At 40.6% G+C, this 22,376-nt stretch overlaps 1 protein-coding gene and 1 long non-coding RNA gene across 2 annotated transcripts in view; one reads left to right on the top strand and one right to left on the bottom strand.

The window, feature by feature from the left end:
• nsrp1 (nuclear speckle splicing regulatory protein 1) overlaps positions 1 to 2,190 on the bottom strand; it is a 55,430-nt gene extending 53,240 nt beyond the window's left edge. Inside the window, exons 1-2 of the mRNA XM_059973318.1 lie at positions 2,110 to 2,190; positions 1,683 to 1,856 (exon numbers count right to left, since the gene is read on the bottom strand). Coding sequence (XP_059829301.1) covers positions 1,683 to 1,702 — 20 coding nt within the window. The 5' untranslated portion in view covers positions 1,703 to 1,856; positions 2,110 to 2,190. The remainder of the gene's footprint in view (positions 1 to 1,682; positions 1,857 to 2,109) is intronic.
• LOC132396020 (uncharacterized) lies at positions 1,492 to 12,446 on the top strand. Its single transcript, XR_009512808.1, has 4 exons — positions 1,492 to 1,669; positions 3,724 to 3,904; positions 6,298 to 6,385; positions 12,385 to 12,446. It is a non-coding gene; the product is annotated as an uncharacterized LOC132396020 (long non-coding RNA).
• The last annotated feature ends 9,930 nt before the right edge of the window (positions 12,447 to 22,376 follow it).

A 22,376-nucleotide genomic window follows, 5' to 3' on the forward strand; every position in this document is an offset into this window, starting at 1 on the left:
AGCCCTTTTTATACGCCTGTCCTTGTAAATGTCCTGAATCATGGGAAATTCACAATTACAGATGCGCTGGGCTGTCCGCACCACTCTCTGCAAAGTCCTGCGGCTAAGGGAAGTACAGTTCCCGTACCAGGCAGTGATACACCTGGTCAGGATGCTGACAATTGTGCCCCTGTAGAAAGATTTTAGGATGTGGGGGCCCATACTAAACTTGCTCAACCACCTGAGGTGAAAGAAGTGCTGTTGTGCCTTTTTCACCAGACAGCTGGTGTGTGCAGACCACGTGAGGTCCTCGGTGATGTGGATGCTGAGGAACTTAAAGTTGTTTACCCTCTCAACCCCAGATCCATTGACGTCAATAGGGTTATTCCCATCTCTATTCCTCCCGTAATCCACATCTACATAGCCTGCCACTTTCAAAAGTTAATGATTATATACCCAGGTCCCACTCAGTATACATCCATCTAGATTTCGCTACTATTATTAAAAAAAAAGGGCAAAAAGAGCTTCTTTCACAGCTTTAAACAACATACTACTGCTAATAAAAGGCGGTCAATTTCAGACATGCACAAGCCAATTCAGAGAGCAATATCCAACAAGGAGCACAATGATAATGACCTGTTTTTTTTTTGCAATGCTCATCGATGGATTGGTATTGAACAGGATACCAAATTTATTTGTCCTGATCTTCGAAATAAAACCTCTATTTGAGACATGTCCTCTTCTCAATACTACCATCAAGGAGATGATGCAGGAGCTTGAAGACCCCACACTCACTGCTTTTAAAACTCCTCCCATTCCCTATCAGATGTCTGAACAGTTCATGAATGCTAGCTCATTATTCATCTTTTGCATTATTTATTTTAGAACTTGCTGTATTTTTTGTACCTTGCTTGACTGCTGTCACAAAACTACAAACTCCGCAAAATATGTGAATAATGATAAACCTGATTCTGAATTTACTGGAACTCAGTGGGTCAAGCAGCAGCCAATTTACCCACAGGGAAGTCCAATAAAAGAGCATTATGAAATTCGATTGATACACAATTAAACTGGGGCCTTTGGGGAATGTTGGCAGTGGTGGAAAAGAAATTATCAATGTTTCAGGTTGAGACCTGCACCAAGTCCTGCTTCACACCTTGATTTATCGGTTTACCCACTCAGACTAAAGTGCTATCGATTGAATCATTGCTTCCCCCTCGAAGTGTACAAATTCACATTTAATTTTATTAAAATGCATATGCTGTGACAAATTTCCTTGTTTGTCTCTGACCTTCTAACATCTTGAAGCTTTTAAGTCATATGCACAATTATAGAGGTACAGATACTAAGAACTTGCGGCAACATCAAAAGCCAGTAGGTTCAGACAACACACAGAATAGAATTAATACACAAATTATACAAGAGTGAAGAGGGGAAAAAAAGAATGTGCAAAGCAAGACGTTAGTGCCATAAAACACAGCAACATCAATGGTAGGGGCGACGGGCTGGGAGAAGGAGGCCGCCCCCGGAATCGCCATTTCCCACAGGCCTGCCGGCCTGCCTGGCCGGACCTCAGCCCGAGCCCGCACTCGAGTCGGCGCTCGTTCCTGGGCCGCTACGAAGCTGGAGCCCGGTGGCCGAGAAGCGGCGACTCGAGCGCTGCAGCGCGGGAAGGCGCACTCGCCCCTCCGTACGTTACTCACTGTTTCGCAGGAGCCGCCATCTTCGCAGCCGCTCGACTTCCGCCGAGGGGGGTGGGGCGGGGTGTGGAGACGGAGAAACGGCGACTCTCCCCGGCCCGCTCTCCGTTCACGGTCCTGGCACAGTGAGTCTCCGCCGTCGGCCGATCTACTCCGCTTTAACAACAAACACCTGTCCTGAAATTTTAAAAAAAAACAAAATGAACCCCTAAAATTAAAAAAAAATGCCGTTCCTGGATATCTAAAGCCAGAACATCAAATGCTGGGAATACTCAGGTGGAAGACCCTTCAACTTAAGTGTCTCTTTTCCTTGGATTTGGTCAATCTCTCTTCCCCCCACCCCGATGTAACCTCGTCGCCCAGACATGGACAGCTTCCGAGCTCACAAACAGGAGAAAATAACCAGACGCTGGAAACCCGAGCAACGCACACAAAATGCTGGAGAGACTCAGCAGGCCAGGCAGCATCTAGGAAAAGAATACAGACAGCTTTTCGGGCTGAGACCCTTCGGCAGGGTCAAGGGTTTTGAGCCTGAATGTTGACTAGATGCTGCCTGTCCTGGGTTCCTCCTATCCAAACTCATCCATGTTTGCACAGAAACCCAAAAACAAATCTAACCATCATGGAACAAGTGTGAGCTAGGAAATAGCTCAAATGACATTTTCCCCGTCATCTTTGATCGTTGTAGCAACAAACAAAATTCTCTTGAATTAAAACGTCATTGGTCAGGTGTTTAATAAACCTTTGGGGGTCTTAATTACCCAGCAACCTTAAGATTTTATGATTCAATTGGCTCCACATTTCTGGCTGTTTTGATGATTGTTCATCACTTTATTAACTACATAAAATTACTTTTCACAAAATGTCTCAAAGCATGATACAGGAATATGGTGACCAGAAGATAAGGCTTCCAAAGGCACAATAACCTGGAAATTATGGTGTGCATCAAGGGTATGATTTGAGGCTGCTGCATTGAAGTAACATATATTAAACAGTTAAATTAAAAATAGTGCAAAAACAGCAAAAAAAAAAGTGAGGCAATGCTCAAGGGTTCAAAGTCCATTTAGGAATCAGATGGCAAAGGGGAAGAAGCTGTTCCTGATTCATGAGTGTGTGCCTTCAGGCTTCTGTACCTCCTTCCTGATAGTAACAATGAGAATAGGGCATGTCCTGGGTGATGGGGGTCCTTAATAATGAATGCCGCCCTGCTGAGGCACTGCTACTTGAAGGTGTCTTGGATACTACAGGGGCTAGTACCCAAGATGGAGCTGACTAATTTTACAACTTTCTGTGGCTTATTTCAATCCTGTGCAGGAGCCCTCCCCCCCCCCCCCCCACACCCCCGCCCCATACCAGTCAGTGATGTGGCCTGTCAGAATGTATACAGATATGGTATATCTGTAGAGATTTCCAAGTGTTTTAGGTGATAAACCAAATCTCCTAAAAATTCCTGATGAAGTATAGTTTCTGCCTTGCCTTTTTTATAGCCTCATCAATAAGTTGGGACCAGGTTAGATCCTCAGAGATCTTCACACCCAGGAATTTGAAATTGCTCTCTCTCTCTTCGCTTCTGATCCTTTAGTAAGGATTGGCTCATGTTCCCTGGTCTTACCATTTCTGAAGTCCACAATCAGTTCTTTGGTCTTACTGACATTGAGTGCAAGGTTGTTGCTGCAACACCACTCAACTAGCTGGTATATCTCACTTCTGTACGCCCTCTCGCCTCCATTTGAGATTCTACCAACAATGGTTGAATCATCAGCAAATTTATAGATGGCACACAGTCATGGGGATAGAGAGATTAGAGTAATCAACTAAACACACATCCCTGAGCTGTACCAGTGTTGATTGTTAGTGAGCAAGAGATATTATCACCAATCTGCACAGATTGTGGCCTTCGGGTTAGGAAGTCAAGGATCCAGTTGCAGGCGGAAGTACAGAGGCGCACTTTCTGCAGCATATCAATCAGGACTGTAGGAATTATGTTATACACTGAGCAATAGTCAATGAACAGCATACTGACATAGGTGTTTGTGTTGTCCAGGTGATCTAAGGCCAGTGTGAAGAAACATTGCAATTATGTCTGACGTAGCCCTATTGTGGCGATAGGCAAATTGCAGTGGTCCAGGTCCTTGCTGAGGCAGGAGTTGATTCTAGCCAATGTCCAACCTCTCAAAGCATTTCTTCACCACAGATGTGAGTGCTACTGGACAATAGTCAATAAGGTAGGTTATACTACTCCTCCTGGCACTGGTATAATTGTTGCCCTTTTGAAGCAGGTGGGAACTTCTGACCATAGTAGTGAGAGGTTGAAAATAGCCATGCATGCACCCACCAGTTGGTTGGCACAAGTTTTCAGAGCTTTACCAGGTACTCCATTGAGAACTGCTGCCTTGTGAGGGTTCATTCTCCTGAAAGACAGCCTGAATCGGCCTCCAAGACAGAGATCACAGGATCAGCAGGGATCTTCACAGCTGTAGTTATAGTCTCCCTTTCAAAGCAGGCATAAAAGGTGTGAGCTTGTCTAGCAGTGAAGCATCGCTTCCATTCATGCTATTGGGTTTCGCTTTGTTGGAAGAAATGTCCTGCAAACAGTCTCAGAGTTGGGGTGCATCCAATGTCACCTCCAACCTCACCCGAATTTTTTCTTTGGTCTTGCAAACCCTCCACAAGTCATGCCTTGCTTTCTTGTACAGACCTGTGTCATCAGACCTAAATGCCACGGACCTCGGCCTCAGTAGACAACGGACATTCTGGTTCATCCACGTCTTTTGGTTTGGAAATGTGCAGCAAGTTTTCATAGGCGCAGGTTTTAATGAAGTCGGTAGGGGAGATGTGAGAGCTTTTTTTACACAGCAAGTGTAAGTGCATGGGACACCCTGCCAGAGCTAGTGGTAGCAGCAGATACGTTAGGGATATTTAAGAAACTCTTAGGTAGGCTTATGGATAATGAAAAAAATAAAGCTATGTAAGAGGGAAGGGGTAGATTGATCTAGAGTAGGTTAAACGATTGGCATAGCATCGTGGGCTGATTGGCCTGCACTATGCCATGTTCTATGTTCTCTAACCTATCAGGAGCTGAGTAGCATATGATAAAGGTAAACAAGACATCTTGTAAATTAAAAACTTAATTTAAGTGAAAATGCAATTGAAGAATAAATGATTTTCAAATTTGTGAACATGGACTTACCAGAGCTCCTTAGTAGAGACATTCTAATATTCCTTTCCAGGTGCCTAACCAGTGGACCTAATAATTGTCACTATGCAGCTCACTGAGGCATACCGAACAATAATAATATATCTTTGAATATCAAAAGATAAAGAATGGGGTGGTGCATGTAATAAAGGCTGCTGCTGGTTCTGCTCTGAAAATAATATATTTCTTATCTATAACATAGTCGTTTTAAAAGAAACCAAATTACATGCAAAATGCCAAAAATATTATTGTAGCAGTGCTTTATTAAAAAGTGCAATATTACAAAGATAAAAATCACCATTTCAGAACCATTATTAATATCAACACAAAATTCATGGTAAGCAATCCATCATCCTTCGGGGACTAATATTAAACTCTAGTGGTTTGCTCCATTTAATAAGAAACAAGCTTTACACATATATTGTTTGTTTTTAAAAAGTGCATACCATTTGTCTCCACAGCTACTACTGTAATCAATACTCTTAAGAATTTTGACAAGATTTTCAGAAATATATTTTTATCACTTTTTGCTTTAATTAATTGTGTTGCAATGCTGAAAGAAACTACAATATTTAAGACTACATTTATAAAGTCTGAGCAATCATAAACACATGACAATTGAGTTAGGAATAACAATATAAAGATGATTATTTAATTGTGAGTAAAATTACAAAGCAAATGAACAAAGTTGTAAAAAATTAATTTCAATATCATTCCACTCTCATTGAAAATGCAAATGTTGTGACTGAATGAATTTTGAATAGTGGTTTTATCTTTTGAGTAGCAAAGTTAACAGGTGCTTCTGAATAAGATAGAAATTTGGAATTTGCTTATACACGCATTTGATTTTGAGATATTTTGAAATTGAATGTTTACAGTGAAACTCTAATAATTCAGCATACTTGATACTGGACTGGCAGATATCTTTGGACTATTGGTTATCACCTCAAGTAATATATCAACAACATGTTAACTTTGTCCTTTGTTCTCTAGTGCAGTAGCATAATCAATTTTCTCATGAGCCAAGTGAGTTTAATGGAAGTGTCACCCTGATGAATTTAAAAGTGGTGAAGGAATGCAGAAACAAACTCCACCCCCCATGACTTTATAAAAAACATGGAAAGTGGGCCCTGTTGAGGTTGCAGGAAGTGAAGGAAGAAAATTTCAGTAAATTTTAAAGGAGCATGAAAATGGATCCTGGTGAGCCATATACTGAGCAATAGGATAGCAAATTATTAAACTATAAAGTTATTGATCTTTAAAATGTCATGGACAAGGATAAAAACAACTAAAAAATTTGACATATGATTCCTTAAGTCTGTACTGACATTTCATTTTAATTGTGGTTGATTTTAAATCGAAAGGGTTAGTCCTGATGAAGGGTTTTGGCCCGAAATGTCAGCTCTTTTTTCCTTTCCACAGGTGCTGCCTGACCGGCTGAGTACCTCCAGCATTTTGTGTGTGGTAATGGAATGCCATTGTTTTATATCTAATGGTGTGAAATCCATAGGTAAAGAATTAAATTACAACTCTACAAAATCCTGGTCAAGCTACGCCTAGAGTATTGCAAAATGTTCTGGAATTATGTATTTGCCTTGAAAAGAGTGCAGCCTAGGATAACCCTGGGTTAAAGAATTGTTCTCGACTACTTCTGTTAAATGGCCATATTGAGCAGCAGCCACACAACAAACTGAATTTTGGAAAGAAAATCTGACTAGCAGCCATTACTACATTATTTTTGTTCAGTGCAAATAAGCAAGAATATATTTTTGTTTGCTGCACTTCAAGTGTTAAATGAGAAAGACATAACAAATCAAGACTTCATTTCCAAAATTTCCCAAATGTTGAAGTTATCAAGATGAAACCAGCCAGATAATTGCACAAACTGAAAAGATAAGTAGTCTAAAAGATAGTATCCTACTAACTTTCCTTTCAGTTAGTCCTGACGAAGGGTCTCAGCCTGAAACGTCAACAGTGCTTCTTCCTATAGATGCTGCCTGGCCTGCTGTGTTCCACCAGTATTTTGTGTGTGTTGCTTGAATTTCCAGCATCTGCAGATTTCCTTGTGAAAGATATGAGGGTTGTGTTGGCAGAAGAGATTGGTTTACTTCGCCATATGATTATTAAAATAATTGGTTCAGCTCAACATCATGGGCTGAAGGGCCTGTTCCTTTGCTGCACTGATCTATGTTCTATCCTTTGAACAAAAATACAAGTGAATTATTGAGTTGTTACTAATTCAACATCTCCATAGATAGAAATTAAAATCAAAATTAAACTCTTGTTTATAATAAGATCATAAGACATAGAGCAGAATTGGGCCATTCAACCCATCGAGTCTGCTCCGCCATTCCATCCTGCTGACCCTGGATCCCACTCAACCCCGTACACCTGCCTTCTCGCCATATCCTCTGATGCCCTGATCAATCAGGAAACTATCAACTTCCGACTTAAATATACCCACAGACTTAGACTCCATCGCATTCTGTGGCAGAGCATTCCATAGATTCACTACTCTCTGGCTAAAAACATTCCTCCTTATCTCTTTTCTAAAAGGTTGCCCCTCAATTTTGAGGCTGTGCCTTCTAATTCTGGATATCCCTCCGCAGGAAACATCCTCTCGATATCCACCTTATCTAGTCCTTTCAACATTCAGTAGGTTTCAATGAAATCCCCACTCATTCTTCTAAATTCCAGTGAGTACAGGCCCAAAACTGCCAAGTGCTCCTCATATATTAACCTCTTCATTCTTGTGAACCTGCTCTGGACTCTCACCAAATACAACACCTCCTTTCTGAGAAGTGGGGCCCAAAACTGTTGGCAATACTCCAAGTGCGACCTGACAAGTGTCTTTTAAAGCCTTAGCATTATCTCCTTGCTTTTATCTTCTATTCCCACTGAAATAAATGCCAACATTGCTTTTGCCTTCTTTACCACAGACTCAACTGGTAAATTAACCTTCTGGGAATCTTGCATGAGGATTCCTAAGTCCATCTACACCTCTGATGTTTGAACCTTCTCCCCATTTAGATAATAGTCCGCACTATAGTTCCTTTTACCAAAATGCATTATCATACATTTCCCAATATTGTATGCCATCTGCCACTTTTTTGTCCATTCTTCCAATTTGTCTAAGTCCTGCATTGCTTCTTCAGCATTACCTACCCCTCCACCTATCTTTGTTACATCTGCAGACTTTCCACAAAGCCATCAGTTACATTATCCAAATCATTGACAAACAATGTGAAAAGTAGTGGTCCCAATACTGAACCCTGAGGAACACCACTAATCACTGACCGCCAACCAGGAAAGGCCCCCTTTTATTCCCACTCACTGTCTCCTACCAGTCAGCCATTCTGCTATCCATGCCAGCATATTTCCTGTAACACCATAGGATTTTATCTGGTTAAGCAGCCTCTTGTCAGGCACCTTATCAAATACCTTCTGAAAATCCAAGTAAACGACATTTACTGCCTCACCCTGTTTGTTACTTCCTTGAAAAATTCCAACCGATTTGCCTGGCATTACCAAAACCATGCTGACTTTGACTTTTTTTATCATTAGTCTCCAAGTACCCCAAAGCATCATCCTTAATAATAGACTCAAACATTTTCCCAACCACTGAAGTTGGGCTAACTGACCTATGATTTCTTCTCTTTTGCCTTCCTCCCTTCTTAACGAGTGGAGTGACATTTGCAAACTTCCAGTCCACTGGGAGCATACCAGAATCAAGTGATTCTTGAAAGAGCATGACCAATGCATCCATTATCACTTCAGCAACCTCTCTCCAGACTCTGGGATGTAGTTCATCTGGTCCAGGTGGCGTTTCCACCTTAAGACCTTTGAGTTTGCTGAACACTTTTTCCTTTGTAATAGCAATGGCACTCACTCCTGCTCCCTGTTACTCACAGACCTCTGGCACATTGCAAGTGTCTTCCACAGTGAAGACTGATGCAAGGTACTTATTAAGTTCATCTGCCATTTCTTTGATCCCCATTACTACCTCACCAGCATCATTTTCCAGTGGTCCAATATCAACTCACACCTCCCTTTTACTTTTACATAACTGAAAAGAACTTTTGGTATCCTGCTTTATGTTATTGGCTAGTCTGCTCTCATATTTCATCTTCTCCCTTCTTAAAGCTTTTTTAAGTTTTTTGGTTGGATTATAAAATATTTCCAATCACCCAATTTCCCACTTACTTTTGCTACCTTATATGCCCTTTATTGGCTTTTATCCAGTCCTTAACTGCCCTCGTCAGCCATGGTTGCCTTGCCCTGTTGTATGAGAACTACTTCCTCTGTAGGACAAATTATATCTTGTGCCATGTGAACTACTCCCAGATGCTTCAGCCATCTCTGCTCTGCCATCATCCCTGCCAGTATCCTCCTCAAATCCACCGGGGAAAAGCTCCTCTCTCATGCCTCTGCAATTCCCTTTTCCACTGCGATATGGATGCATGTGACTTATGTTTTATCCTCTCAAATTGCAGTATGAATTCAATCATATTATTATCATTGCCTTCTAAGGGTTCCTTTACATTAAGTTCTCTAATAAGACCTGGGTTATTACATAACATCCAATCTAAGATAGTCTTTCCTCAAGTACGCTCAAGCACCAGCTGCTCTAAAAAGCCATCTCATAGGCATACAACAAACTCCCTTTCTTGTGATCCAACACCAACCTGATTTTCCCAGTCCCTTTGCATATTGAAATCCCCAATTGCAACTGTGTCATTACCCCTATTACATGCCTTTTCCAGCTCCCTTTTGTAAACTCAACCCCATAACTTGGCTACAATTTGGAGGTCTATATATATGATTCCCATACTGTTTTTCTTACCCATGCAGTTTCTTAACAAAGACTCAACATTCTCTGAACCTATGTCACCTCTTTCTAAAGATGTAATTCCATCTCTTATCAACAGAGCCACACCACCGCCTATGCTTTCCTGCCTGTCCTTTCGATACAAATTATATACTTTGAGTTTAAGCTCCCAAATGTGGCCCTCTTTCAGCCACAACTCAATGCTCACAAAGTCATACTGACCAATCTGTAACTGCGCCACAAGTTCGTCCATCTTACTTTGAAATCTACACACATTTAATTACAGCACCTTCAGTCCTGCATTCTTCACCCTTTTGAATTTTGTCTCTCTGTTACACTTTAACTCTTTGCTCCATCTGCATCTGTACCCAATCATTGGCTTGAACTTCCTTACATTCATGTTATATCCATCATCTACTTGTAAACCTGTTGGCTCATCCTCACCGTACTTGTACCCATCCTCCTGCCGTTTTTGTTTAAAGCACTCCCAATATCTCTAGTAAGCGTGCCCACAAAGGTATTGGTCCCCCTCGGATTCAAGTGCAACCCGTCTCTTTTGTACAAGTCACATCTGCCCCAGAAGAGGTCACAATGATCCAGAAATCAGAATCTCTGCCCCCTGCTCCAATTCATCAGCCACTCATTTATCTACCACCTCATTCTATTCCTACCCTCACTGCTGTGTGGCATAGGCAGCAATCTCGAGATTACTACCCTTGAGGTCCTGCTTCTCAGCTTCCTTCCTAACTCCTTGTATTCTTTTTTCAGGTCCTCCTCCCTTTTTCAACCTATATCATTTGTACCAATATGTCTGCTCACCCTCCCTTCTCAGGATATTATTGATGCATTCAGAAACATCGCGGACTCTGGCACCTGGGAGGCAAAATGCCATCCATGTTTCCTTTTCACTTCCACAGAATCACCTATCTGTCCAGCTGACCATAGAGTCCTCTACTACTGCTGCCATCCTCTTCAGTTCTTTACCCTTCTGAGACACAGGGCCAGATTCCGTGCTAGAGGCATAGCCGGTGCTGCTTGCTCCAGCCAGGTACGCTGTTCCCCCCCCCCCCCACCAACAGTACTCAAAATGGAGTACTTACTGCTGAGGGAGGGGGCCACAGGGGCGCTCTCCACTATCTGACCTTCTCCTTTCGATCTCCTGACAGTCCCCCATTTATCTGCCTCCTGTAGCCTTGGGATGACTACCTCCCTGTAGTTCCTGTCTATCACAGCTCCAGTTTCAGGTCTATAAGGAGCTGCATCTCAATGCGCCTGGTGCATATATAGCCATCGGAGAGACGGGTAGTCTTCTGGAAATCCCACATCTGACACCTGGAACACAACACTGGCTCTATAGACATAATGTGCACAGAAAGTTAATAAATGCATCCATTAAAGGAAAAGTGTCTATGTTCTCTCCGTCTTCTCTACTTTCCATCAAATATTGTATATTTATCATAACTCGGGCTTTAGTTTGTTTCTTTTAAGAACAAGATGAAGCATTGGATCGTTGCAGACTTTCATATATTTTTAAATCCTATAGAAGGAATCCATTTTACTTGATGCATCTATGGGCACCATGGTAGTGTAGTGGTTAATGTAGCGCTGTTACAGTTCAGGGTGTCGGAGTTCAGCGTTCATTTCCGGTGTCCTCTGTAAGGAGTTTGTACATCTTCCCTGTGAAGGCATTGATTTCCTTTAAGCATTCTGGTTTCCTCCCACAGTCAAAGACGTACCAGTTAATAGGATAACTGGTCATTGTAAGTTGTCCTGTGATTAGGCTAGGGTTAGGTTGCTGGGCGGAGGGGCTCTTTGGACTGGAAAGGCTTATTCCGCGCTGTATCTCTATATAAGTAAAATATTGCTTTCAGACTATTCTTGTGACTTGGTCTCTTTTGCCTTCCTATCAACTCCCTCTTGATCTTCCTGTAATCGTACTACACTTGGCAATTTACATGTCTATTCATCTTTGGATATGGCAGGAAACCAGAGCACTTGGGGAAAAAATAACCTGTGCAGTCTCATGAGGAACAAGCAAACTCCACATGGACTGTACTCAAGGCCAGGTTTCAACCTGCGTAGTTACTGGAGCTGTGTTGCAGCTGCACCAACTGTAATTCTTGTCCTGACTTATTTCTGAATCCCACCCATATCCTAAGTGGGAATTCAACACTTATCTTGCTCAATAATCAATGTAAACTGCTTGGACAACATTTCCAATTTATCTTGGTAATGGACCCAAAGCAAAAAACTGAGAAGATCTCCTTTCTGATTCATGGTTAAAGACTGTCATAGTGAATTTGGGGGGGGGGGGGAATGAATAAGATGTTATTTCAAAGTATATTACAGAACCTTGATAGAGGAAACTTTCCCTTGAGCCATCCTGTACAATCTGAGATTGAAGCAACACACACAAAATGCTGGTGGAACACAGCAGGCCAGGCAGCATCTATAGGGAGAAGCACTGTCGACGTTTCAGTCCTGACAAAGGGTCTCAGACCGAAACGTCGACAGTGCTTCTCCCTATAGATGCTGCCTGGTCTGCTGTGTTCCACCAGCATTTTGTGTGTGTTTATTGAATTTCCAGCATCTGCAGATTTCCTCGTGTTTGCAATCTGAGATTCAGACTGATTTACTGCTGGGAGAGGGCATCCAAAATGTGATTCTGTTTTCTTTCTCAGAGGTGATGCCTCCATCTTAATGAATGGGAATTGTTCCCAGCAGAAGATATTGAAACTGTTTCGTAAGTAAAGCTTTAAATCATATGTTGTTTACAAAATTGTTAATTTAGATCTTTATTTGAAAAGGAAAAGGAAAAATCTGTGTGGATATCAGTATACAGAACAATGAGAGAGAGAAGTTATCATAGTTTCTGAAAGAGATGAATTGCTTTATGAAGTCTGGAAGCATAAAGTCTTAATAATTCGAAATGGGAAGGAGCACCAGGTTAAATTTATTCACTGTCATGTTATTCACATTCCAGTTCTCAGGGAATAAAAATCTATGACTTGGTAAGCCCAAATACAGAATCTCAAAATGACATTGATCAAATGGGATCCAGGTTGTCTTCTTCCTTCACCTCAGCCCTACAGCCCCAAATTAGCACTGGAGTCGGGGGCGCATAATTTTATGAGTGAATGATTTGTTTCCCTTTCTCTGGATAATTATCATAATGGGGTACATTCTTCTTTGGTGTTGTGTATTTAATATTTTGATAGAATTTAAGTATTATTTAAAATATGTTGTTTGATTAAGCATTCTTGTTCATTTGGAAAATTCATTATGGGTTGTATGTGGAAATGTGTGACTGCATACATCACCACGTGATACCTGACCGCCTCGCTAAAAAGTAAAACATGAAGTTGGACTCACAATTTTGGACTCCCATATCTTCCTTTCAGTTAGTTTAATGTTTTGAAGTTACAAAACATAACATTTGGAAAGATTAATGCAATCTTCAATTTAATTAAAAATGATCAGCAAAAATCTAACTTATGTCCATGTAGTTTAGAACAGAGTATGTTAAAATATCACAATTTACAATTGATAAATTTCACAGAGCAATGTATAATTTATCAGTACCTCAGTTCTATGCCTGCTATTTCTACAATCATTAGGTTATTTGAAATAAAAACACAATTTCCATATATAACTTAAATTTTGCTGGCCTTTACTGATTGATAGGGAATTTATCCCAACTATTAAGAGAAGGCCAGTTTTCATACTGATGGTAATTAGCAAAAACTTTATCCTACTGTATTGTAATTCAGAGTGATGTGATTAATACCTTTAGCATAATATTGTTAATTGAGAATGTTTCATTAATGTCAAGGAAAAGGTTTGAAGCCAAATATATGGCAGCAAGATGCAAGATAGAGGTACTTTAGCGTAGTGGTTAGCAGAACGCTTTACAGATCCAGTGACCTGGGTTCAATTTCTGCTGCTGCCTGAAAGGAGTTTGTATGCTCTCCCATGACTGCGTATATTTCCTCCAGGTGCTCCAGTTTTGCCCACAGTCTTCTGTGAATAGGCTAGGATTCAATCAGGGTTTACTGGGCAGCGTGGCTTGAAGAGCCTATTCCATGCTGTATGTCAATAAGTAAATAAATAAATGTAAACTACACCAATAGAATGTGTTTTCAAAAACCAAAAAAACATACTATATCATCAATGTAAAATGGTTTCATGTGTCTCACATTCAATTTAACTTTCCAATACAGTCAGTAGACCAATCTATACAACATCACCCAGACATCACATTAGCAGCACATTACACAGACAAAGGAACTGTCTATTCAATGGCTGTCCATCATTTCACCCGATTTCAGACATTCCCTTTGTTCCACCCATTGCCCAGTTTCTCTATTGATTGGTTGTGATAAAGGGTCTTCAACCTGAAATGATAACTGGTTTCTCTTTCTATAGACAAGAAGCAAGCCAAACTTAGTGGGACAGTCAATGTTTCAAGTCAAGACCCTTTATCAGCCTGAGTTGATCCAAAATCACATATGTCCATTTCCCTCCATAGATGCTGCCTGACCCATTGAGTTCTCCAGTTTGTTACGTGTTGCTCCAGATTCCAGCATCTGCAGTCTCTTGTGTGTCTCTTTCTACTAATGTTGCCTGACTGGCTGAGTTCTTCCAGCATTTCCATTTTTGTTTCAATTCCAGCATTTGCAGTTTCATTTGTTTTCTATAATTTTTAATTACCAGAGCTATTTTAATCTATATAAATATGATATCCATTTTTCAGTAACACTGTGAGGCAAAATCTTTTCTATATATGTTAACATTTCATTTCTAACATAACAATATTCCCCAGTGACTCAAACCTTCAAACAGCTCTTAGTTCCTTGGGCTAGTTTTTTTTCTATTAAAGGCACCATATACTGTAGGTGTAAGTTGTCTTAGTTAAATTATGGTGTTTATATTAAGACACTGGAGAAAGCAGAGCTACAGATTGTTAAGGTCAAGATGAATAAATGCAAATCTGCCGAACACATGGCATTTACAAAGAGATTGAGGTGAACACTAAGTAAATAATCTTCAAATGTATTTCTGAAGTTTCAAGGCCTCACTCCCCCTTGTTCTGAAGATGTTGAACTGGTTTTGCATATTTATCAAGCTGCTGAAATCAGATATAAAAAGTGACATTTAAGCTTAAAAACACTTTAGTATCAAACAAAAACACAGGGAAACATCCCTTGCCAGTCCTTTTAAAATTAGCTGAAAAAAGTAAAGGCTGAAAGTAGTCTACAGAAGTTGTACTTAGTGAGATGTTAACTTTGAATGGTTGTCTTTGCCATTGCTGTCACATACTTTGAAGATACAAGAATTGTTGCTGCTTTGTTATTAAAGTCCTCACAGCCAACGTTATCAGATGTCATTTACAGTCACAGTTCCATATTTTAATAAGTGAGTTGACATTTATGTTACAATATATCAAGCTGCTGAAAGAACACAAATAACTCAGCTCATATAATACTTATCATTTCAACTTATTCAATAAAGTTCAGGATGAGTGATGAAAGATTAAATGTTTCCTTAGCATGGATGTTCTCTCAGCATGGAATAAATTTAGTGGCATTGAAGATCTGTCAATCAAGGATGGAAATATCTTTAGAACTTTAGAGTCCTTGCTACTATACTTTGTTCCAGTCTAATATTTATCCCTACAAAACTTGATGTTGGTACTGATGACATTGGCTGTAATCTTGTTCATTTCTAGTGCCTGTTTCTTTACTGAATTATGTACCACTGTGATTCAGCACCCCAACCCTAGACTTGTCTGACACTCGATATTTAGTAAACAATTCTACAAGTATGAACAGGTTGAGCGTCTCTTATTCGGGATGCTTGGGGCTGGAAGTGATTTGGATTTTGGAGTATTTGCATATAGTGAGATATCTTGGGGATGGGACACAAGACTAAACAGAAAAGCCATTTACATTACATGTCCAGCTTATGTAGAGCTCGTGCAAAACTCACAGTGAACAGTCCACATCTGCGGCTGTCTGATGTGATGGTGCTGAATCCTTTACAGATTGTGAGAGTTGATTGATCACCTCTGTCTGTGTCTATAACCAGGTTTCAGTGCTGTGATTAGCTTCATATCTGCCATCGATTTTAAACAGTCGCTTATTCCAACTACAATGGGGGGAGGGATTGGTAGTTTTATATAGTATTTTTAAAGATTTTGTGGATGTAACAATTATTTTTAATTTTCAGTTTGACATGATAGAATATAGATCTTTGCTTGTTTCATGATCAGCGTATCGTTAAGCGGCATATGTTTACTCCAACACTGACGGATCCACTCTTTCAATGCAATATCGAGATCTTCATTTTTTACTTTATGCATTGTTTTAATATTTTTCATTAATCTGTTCATTGCATATGTTATGCCCTGGTCCATATTTTACTGTAATGCTGAATGTATTTCATTTAGCAGTTCTGTAAGAGCAGAGTGTTCTGTTTTCAGCTTGTTTGGGTTATTGCTGAAGATAAGAGATGAGGAGAAATGTCAGCCATCCAATTAGGATGGTTGGATTAAGGGGAGGTTTCTCTGGTGAGGGGCACTAAGGTTGGGCTTGGGGCTTTGTTTGACAAGAGGCGAAGAGGGAAGAATCATAAGAGAAGAGATCATAGGGTTCGACCTGGAGTGGGACCGTGATTCAACGAAGCCTGGGGTGAGATCAATAGATGATTGGTGACTCTGGAGAAACTTTGAGCTCCAACTTGTGCACATCTAGCTGTTTAATTAAAATGGGCCCTTTTCTTTTTTTTTTGTTCTTTTCTTTACTAACCTTTTAGTCAAATTAAGATTCATAAATATAATCTTTTAATCATATGCAGTGTACTGTCTGTTATTTCGTGGCAGTAACTTCTAACAGGGTAGCAAATTACACAGCATCCACCCAAACCGGGGTTTGGGATGGGAGAGCGTCTCAGTCTCACGAGTTTGGCGGGGCTGGAGGTTGTCTTCCCTAGACTAACACGGCCAAGGAAACCAGAGGGTTCATATATGTGAGGTCACTTCTCAGAAGTGTTTGTGGTGCACAGAGACATGGACGTTGCCAGGGAGCCATCCTGGCACCTTGTGGAATTTTCCATTTGTGGTTTCATGTCAGTCAGTGCTCAAAAAAATGTTGGATTTTGGAGGTTTTTGGATTTGTGAATTCCAGTTAAGAGGTACTCAACCTGTATTATTGAAAGTATGTGGTACTGTTGGATACTACCTTTTGGATAAGACATTCAGCTAAGATTGTCCCTGCCTTATCAGATTGATTAAAAATTAGCTTTATTTGTCACATGTACAGTGAAATTTGGCATTTTGTTTCAATGCCCAACACAGTGCTGGGCAGTCTGCAAGTGTCACCACACCTCCAGTGCCAACATAGCACGCCAGAACACACTAACCCTAACCATAACCATAATCTTTTGAATCTGTACACAGTTGCTGGGAAAGCACATAGAATTATAGACAATGACAGGAATCGAACCCTGATCTTCTGATCACTGGCAATTAAAGCAACTGTGCTAACCACTACGCTACTGTGCTGCCCTACAATAATCTTTTGTGACAAACAGAATATCCCATGATAATATTCAGAAAAATAGGTTATTTTCCTTAGAATCTTGACTGTAGCCAAGATAAAAATAAGCAAATTATCTGGTACTGCTGTTTACAGGATTGTGTTGTTACGCATTTCCCAAATTACATTGACTATACTTCAAAAGTACTAGTATGATGTAAACCAAGATCATGAAAGGTGCTTGAAACTTAACTAAAAAGGCAATACGGGGAGAAAAAATGAGGTACGAATGCAAGCTAGCCAGGAATATAAAGGAGGATAGTAAAAGCTTTTTTAGGTATGTGAAGAGAAAGAAGATAGTTAAGAACAATGTTGGGCCCTTGAAGAATGAATTGGGTGAAATTGTTATGGGAAACAGAGAAATGGCAGAAGAATTTAATAAGTACTTTAGATCTGTCTTCACTAAGGAAGACACAAGCAATCTCCCAGATGTATGGATGGGCCAAGGACATAGGGTAACAGAGGAAATGAAGCAGATTGACGTTAGGAAGAAAACGGTGATGAGTAGACTGATGGGATTGAAGGCTGACAAATCCCCAGGTCCAGATGGTCTGCATCCTAGGGTACTAAAGGAGGTGGCCCTGGAAATTGCGGATGCATTGGTAATCATTTTCCAATGTTCCTTAGATTCAGGATCAGTTCCTGAGGATTGGAGAATGGCTAATGTTATCCCACTTTTTTTTTAGAAAACAGAGAACTATCGACCTGTCAGCCTGACATCGGTCGTGGGGAAGATGCTAGAGTCCATTATTGAAGATGAAATAGTGGCATATCTAGATAGTGGTGATAGGATTGGGCCGAGCCAGCATGGATTTACCAAGGGTAAATCATGCTTGACTAATCTGTTGGAGTTTTTCGAGGAAGTAACCAGGAAGTTAGACAGTGGATGTAGTATACCTCAATTTTCAGAAGGCATTTGATAAGGTCCCACATAGGAGATTGGTGGGTAAAATCAAAGCTCATGGCATTGGGGGGGAAGACATTGACATGGATAGAAAACTGGTTGGCAGATAGAAAGCAAAGGGTAGCGGTGAATGGGTGTTTCTCGGAATGGCAGGTGGTGACTAGTGGGGGTGCCACAGGGCTCGGTATTGGGACCACAGCTGTTTACGATTTACGTCAACGATTTAGATGAAGACATTGAGAATAACATCTGCAAATTTGCTGATGAGACTAAGCTGGGTGGCAGTGTGACATGTGATGAGGATGTTAGGAGAATTCAGGGTGACTTGGATAGGCTGGGTGAGTGGGCAGATACTTGGCAGATGACGTTTAATGTGAATAAGTGTGAGGTTATCCACTTTGGGAGTAAGAACAGGAAGGCAGATTATTATCTGAATGGTGTAGAGTTAGGTAAGGGAGAAATACAAAGAGATCTAGGAGTCCTTGTTCATCAGTCACTGCAGGTGAATGAGCAAGTACAGTAGACAGTGAAGAAGGCTATCGGAATGTTGGCCTTTATTACAAAGGGAATTGAGTACAAGAGCAAGGAAATCCTCTTACATTTGTACAGGGCCCTGGTGAGACCACACCTGGAGTATTGTGTACAATTTTGGTCTCCAGGGTTAAGGAAGGACATCCTGGCTGTAGAGGAAGTGCAGCGTAGATTCACGAGATTAATTCCTGGGATGTCTGGACTGTCTTATGCAGAGAGTCTGGGCTTGTACATGCTGGAATTAAGGAGATTGAGAGGGGATCTGATTGAAACATATAAGATTATTAAGGGGTTGGACAAGATAGAGGCAGGAAATATGTTCCAGATGCTGGGAGAGTCCAGTACCAGAGGGCATGGTTTGAGAATAAGGGGTAGGTCAATTAGGACAGAGATAAGGAAAAACTTCTTCTCCCAGAGAGTTGTGGGGGTTTGGAATGCACTGCCTCGGAAGGCAGTGGAGGCCAATCCTCTGGATGCTTTCAAGAAGGAGCTAGGTAGATATCTTATGGATGGGGGAATCAAGGTATATGGGGACAAGGCAGGAACCGGGTATTGATAGTAGATGATCAGCCATGATCTCAAAATGGCGGTGCAGACTCGAAGGGCCGAATGGTCTACTTCTGCACCTATTGTCTATTGTCTATTGTGCTATCTAAATGCAAGTCTTTATCTTCTTTTTACGCCATACAACTCACATTATCATCTCCATCACCCACCAAGAAATTCTATTGTGTGATATGGCGCTACCTTGGATCTATGGTCCATGTAAAGTTACGATTACTGGAAGGCATATCATTTGTTGGTGGTCTGGACTGACTTAGGTTTGATCTTGACCTCAGGTTCTATCTGTGTGGAGGCTTAACGTTTTCCCTGTGTTTGTTTTGGGTTTCTCTTGGTGTTTGAGTCTCCTCCCAGTTCCCAAAGGCATGCTGGTGAGTTAATTGATCACTTAAAACACTCTTCACCCAGACAAATGAATCAAAGGGGAGCTGATGGGCATGTGAGAAAGGTTAGTTTCAAGGATACAGGGAAAGAACAAGAGGTAAAATGGATTTGCTTTGTTGAGAGATAGTACAGATGCTATGGGCCAAATAACCTCTTGTGCTCTGCTGTCATTTTTCTGATAAATATTAAAATACACTTTCTCACTCCATAGGTACATTCTGACAGAATATTTCTAGCAATTCTTGTTTTATTCTATGTATAATAAATTTATTACATAATGTAAAATGCCCTTTTTTTAGAAATAGACAGAAAACAATTCAGAGAATGCAAAAATATCAAGTGAGCAAAATAATTTCAACCTTCACGCACAGTTGATACATGAGTGTATATATTTAAAGAAATCAAAAGCAGCAGGATCTGATTTACTTAGAGGAGAGTTTTTCAACCAGGGTTCCATGAAGGTGATATCCACATGTGATTATCTCATTCAACCCAGAACTAAGAAATTTATGTTTGCCTTATGAATTTTTAAAATTTATGAAAGGGGAAGAAACTGATTAATTTCAAGAGGGGTAAGCTAAAAATTCATTCTCTGCTCAAAAGAGCATTGACAATTATTTTTGAATTATAATATCTACAACTTCCTGATCACACTGACATGCCATGAGCTGTAGATATAATAATTTTATGCAGGGAGGGGTTCCCTGAGACCTGAAAATTACTTCAAGGGTTCCTCCAGGGCAAAAAGTTTGAGAAAGGGTGATTTTATTCTGTTCTAGCTCTGTATTACTTGATAATGGATAGAAAATGGCATGTATGCCAATATTTTGCAATCTAACTACAGTATGTTTGCATTATTTGATAATTCCTTTACTAATTATCAAAAGCGGTACTCTTTTCCAGGTAAAATGGAATGGATTAATAGATGATACCTAGCCATTTTCTATCCATTATCAATTATTACAGTGCTAGAACAGAATATAAAGCTAATCTCAGAAGAAGAAGTTCCTTTAGCATTCCTCTAATCTAAGTCAGTTCCAGGAAAAGCCAATTGCAAAAGCCATGACAATAGCATTTGCAACCACATTCAAATAGAAGTGCCATATGGATAATTCATCTTATGAGAAGCCAGTCATCAGCCAATTTGATTACTGCACATATTAAGAAATGGCTGATTGCACTGTGTGCAGCAAAATTTGGGGCAGTCTCTATTATTGAATACTTGTGCTTCAATCTTAACTATATACCCAGCCAAACTGTTCCAGTAACACTGGACATTTTGGGATATTGCACAGATTTATCTTGTCTGCTAACAACTCAAATCCCATTCAACCAGTTGGTGCCCAGTCAATGAAATGATGCATGGTGGTTAATACTATCAACAATGTTATCAAACACCATCTACTCAACAATAAACTGTTTGTCAAAGCTCTTTTGAGGATATGCCAGAACTGTTTAGCTTCAGACTTCATTGTAGCTCTGAGTAAATAGGAGGAAAGAGGAGAAGTTGCCATTGAGCAGAATCTCAACTTGAGGTGCTACTAGAGTGATGACAAAGCAAATAAAAATAGTAATAGGAGTGTGATCACTCAAGTTAAGTACTGGTATAACGTTCTCCAAAAGGATTGTCTACTGGTCCTCAGGTGGGTGTAGAGGCCGATCCTGGATTTACATAACTGGAATGTTAGGGTGCTTCCCTTAATGGAGAATGTGTATGACTTTGTTTAACATGGGAAGGCTGATGCATGGGCAGCCTCCACACTGTCCTTGACAGTTTGAGGTCATGGTCCATTGGAATGGAATGCGAGATGACTGGGGCCACTTCACAGTTGCAGCCTTCCTCCACCATCACTGCTGTTGTTATGTATCATCATCTTCTGCGAACTCTACCGTTGAGGTCTTGGTTGGTCTGAAACTTCACCTTTGGGTGTCCCTACCAGGAACTAAGCACTAGATAGCTAAAATTCAGATGGCATCACTGTTGGGATCTCATGAACTCACAGGCCTCTGTACCATGACTCGGTGATGATCCTTGGACAAGATGTAAAAATAACTCAACCGCTGATACCTCAAAACTTTTCCATCATTTACATACACAAAGTCAGGAGTGCGGTGGAATACCCTACCACTGTTTGAGTGAAGGCAACTCACCTACACTATCCAAGTTCAGCACTTTCCAAGACAAGGAAGCCCATTTAATTGACAACCCATTGGTCATCCTAAATACTGTCCATGAACTATTTTCTCATCATGGCTGCTCTGTTCATTCCACAGAAAGCAAACCTCCCCTTCCCCCCACTCTTTAATTCTGGCATCTTCCCCCTTCCTTTCCAGTCCTGAAGAAGGGTCTTGGCCTGAAATGTTGACTGTCTATTCATTTTCAAAGATGCTGCCTGACCTGCTGAGTTCCTCCTGCATTTTGTGTGTTACAGTTAATTACGTGGACCACTTAGGGCAGACAGAAGACAAAAGAGAATGCAGGTGCAGGAATCTGGAACACAGTAGGGAATGCTGGAAGAACGCAGCAAGTCAAGCAGAATTTGAATGTCAGCATCTACTCTCATGAAGAACAGGAACAGTAATACTGTCAGGACACAGTCTGAATGCTTGTACACACAGACACACACCATCCTCCTTTATTATTGCTGGATCTAAATCCTGAAACTCATCATCCAATCATATTTTAACACAAATGTCT

Source organism: Hypanus sabinus, chromosome 6, assembly GCF_030144855.1.
Source record: "Hypanus sabinus isolate sHypSab1 chromosome 6, sHypSab1.hap1, whole genome shotgun sequence".
Classification (NCBI taxonomy): domain Eukaryota; kingdom Metazoa; phylum Chordata; class Chondrichthyes; order Myliobatiformes; family Dasyatidae; genus Hypanus; species Hypanus sabinus.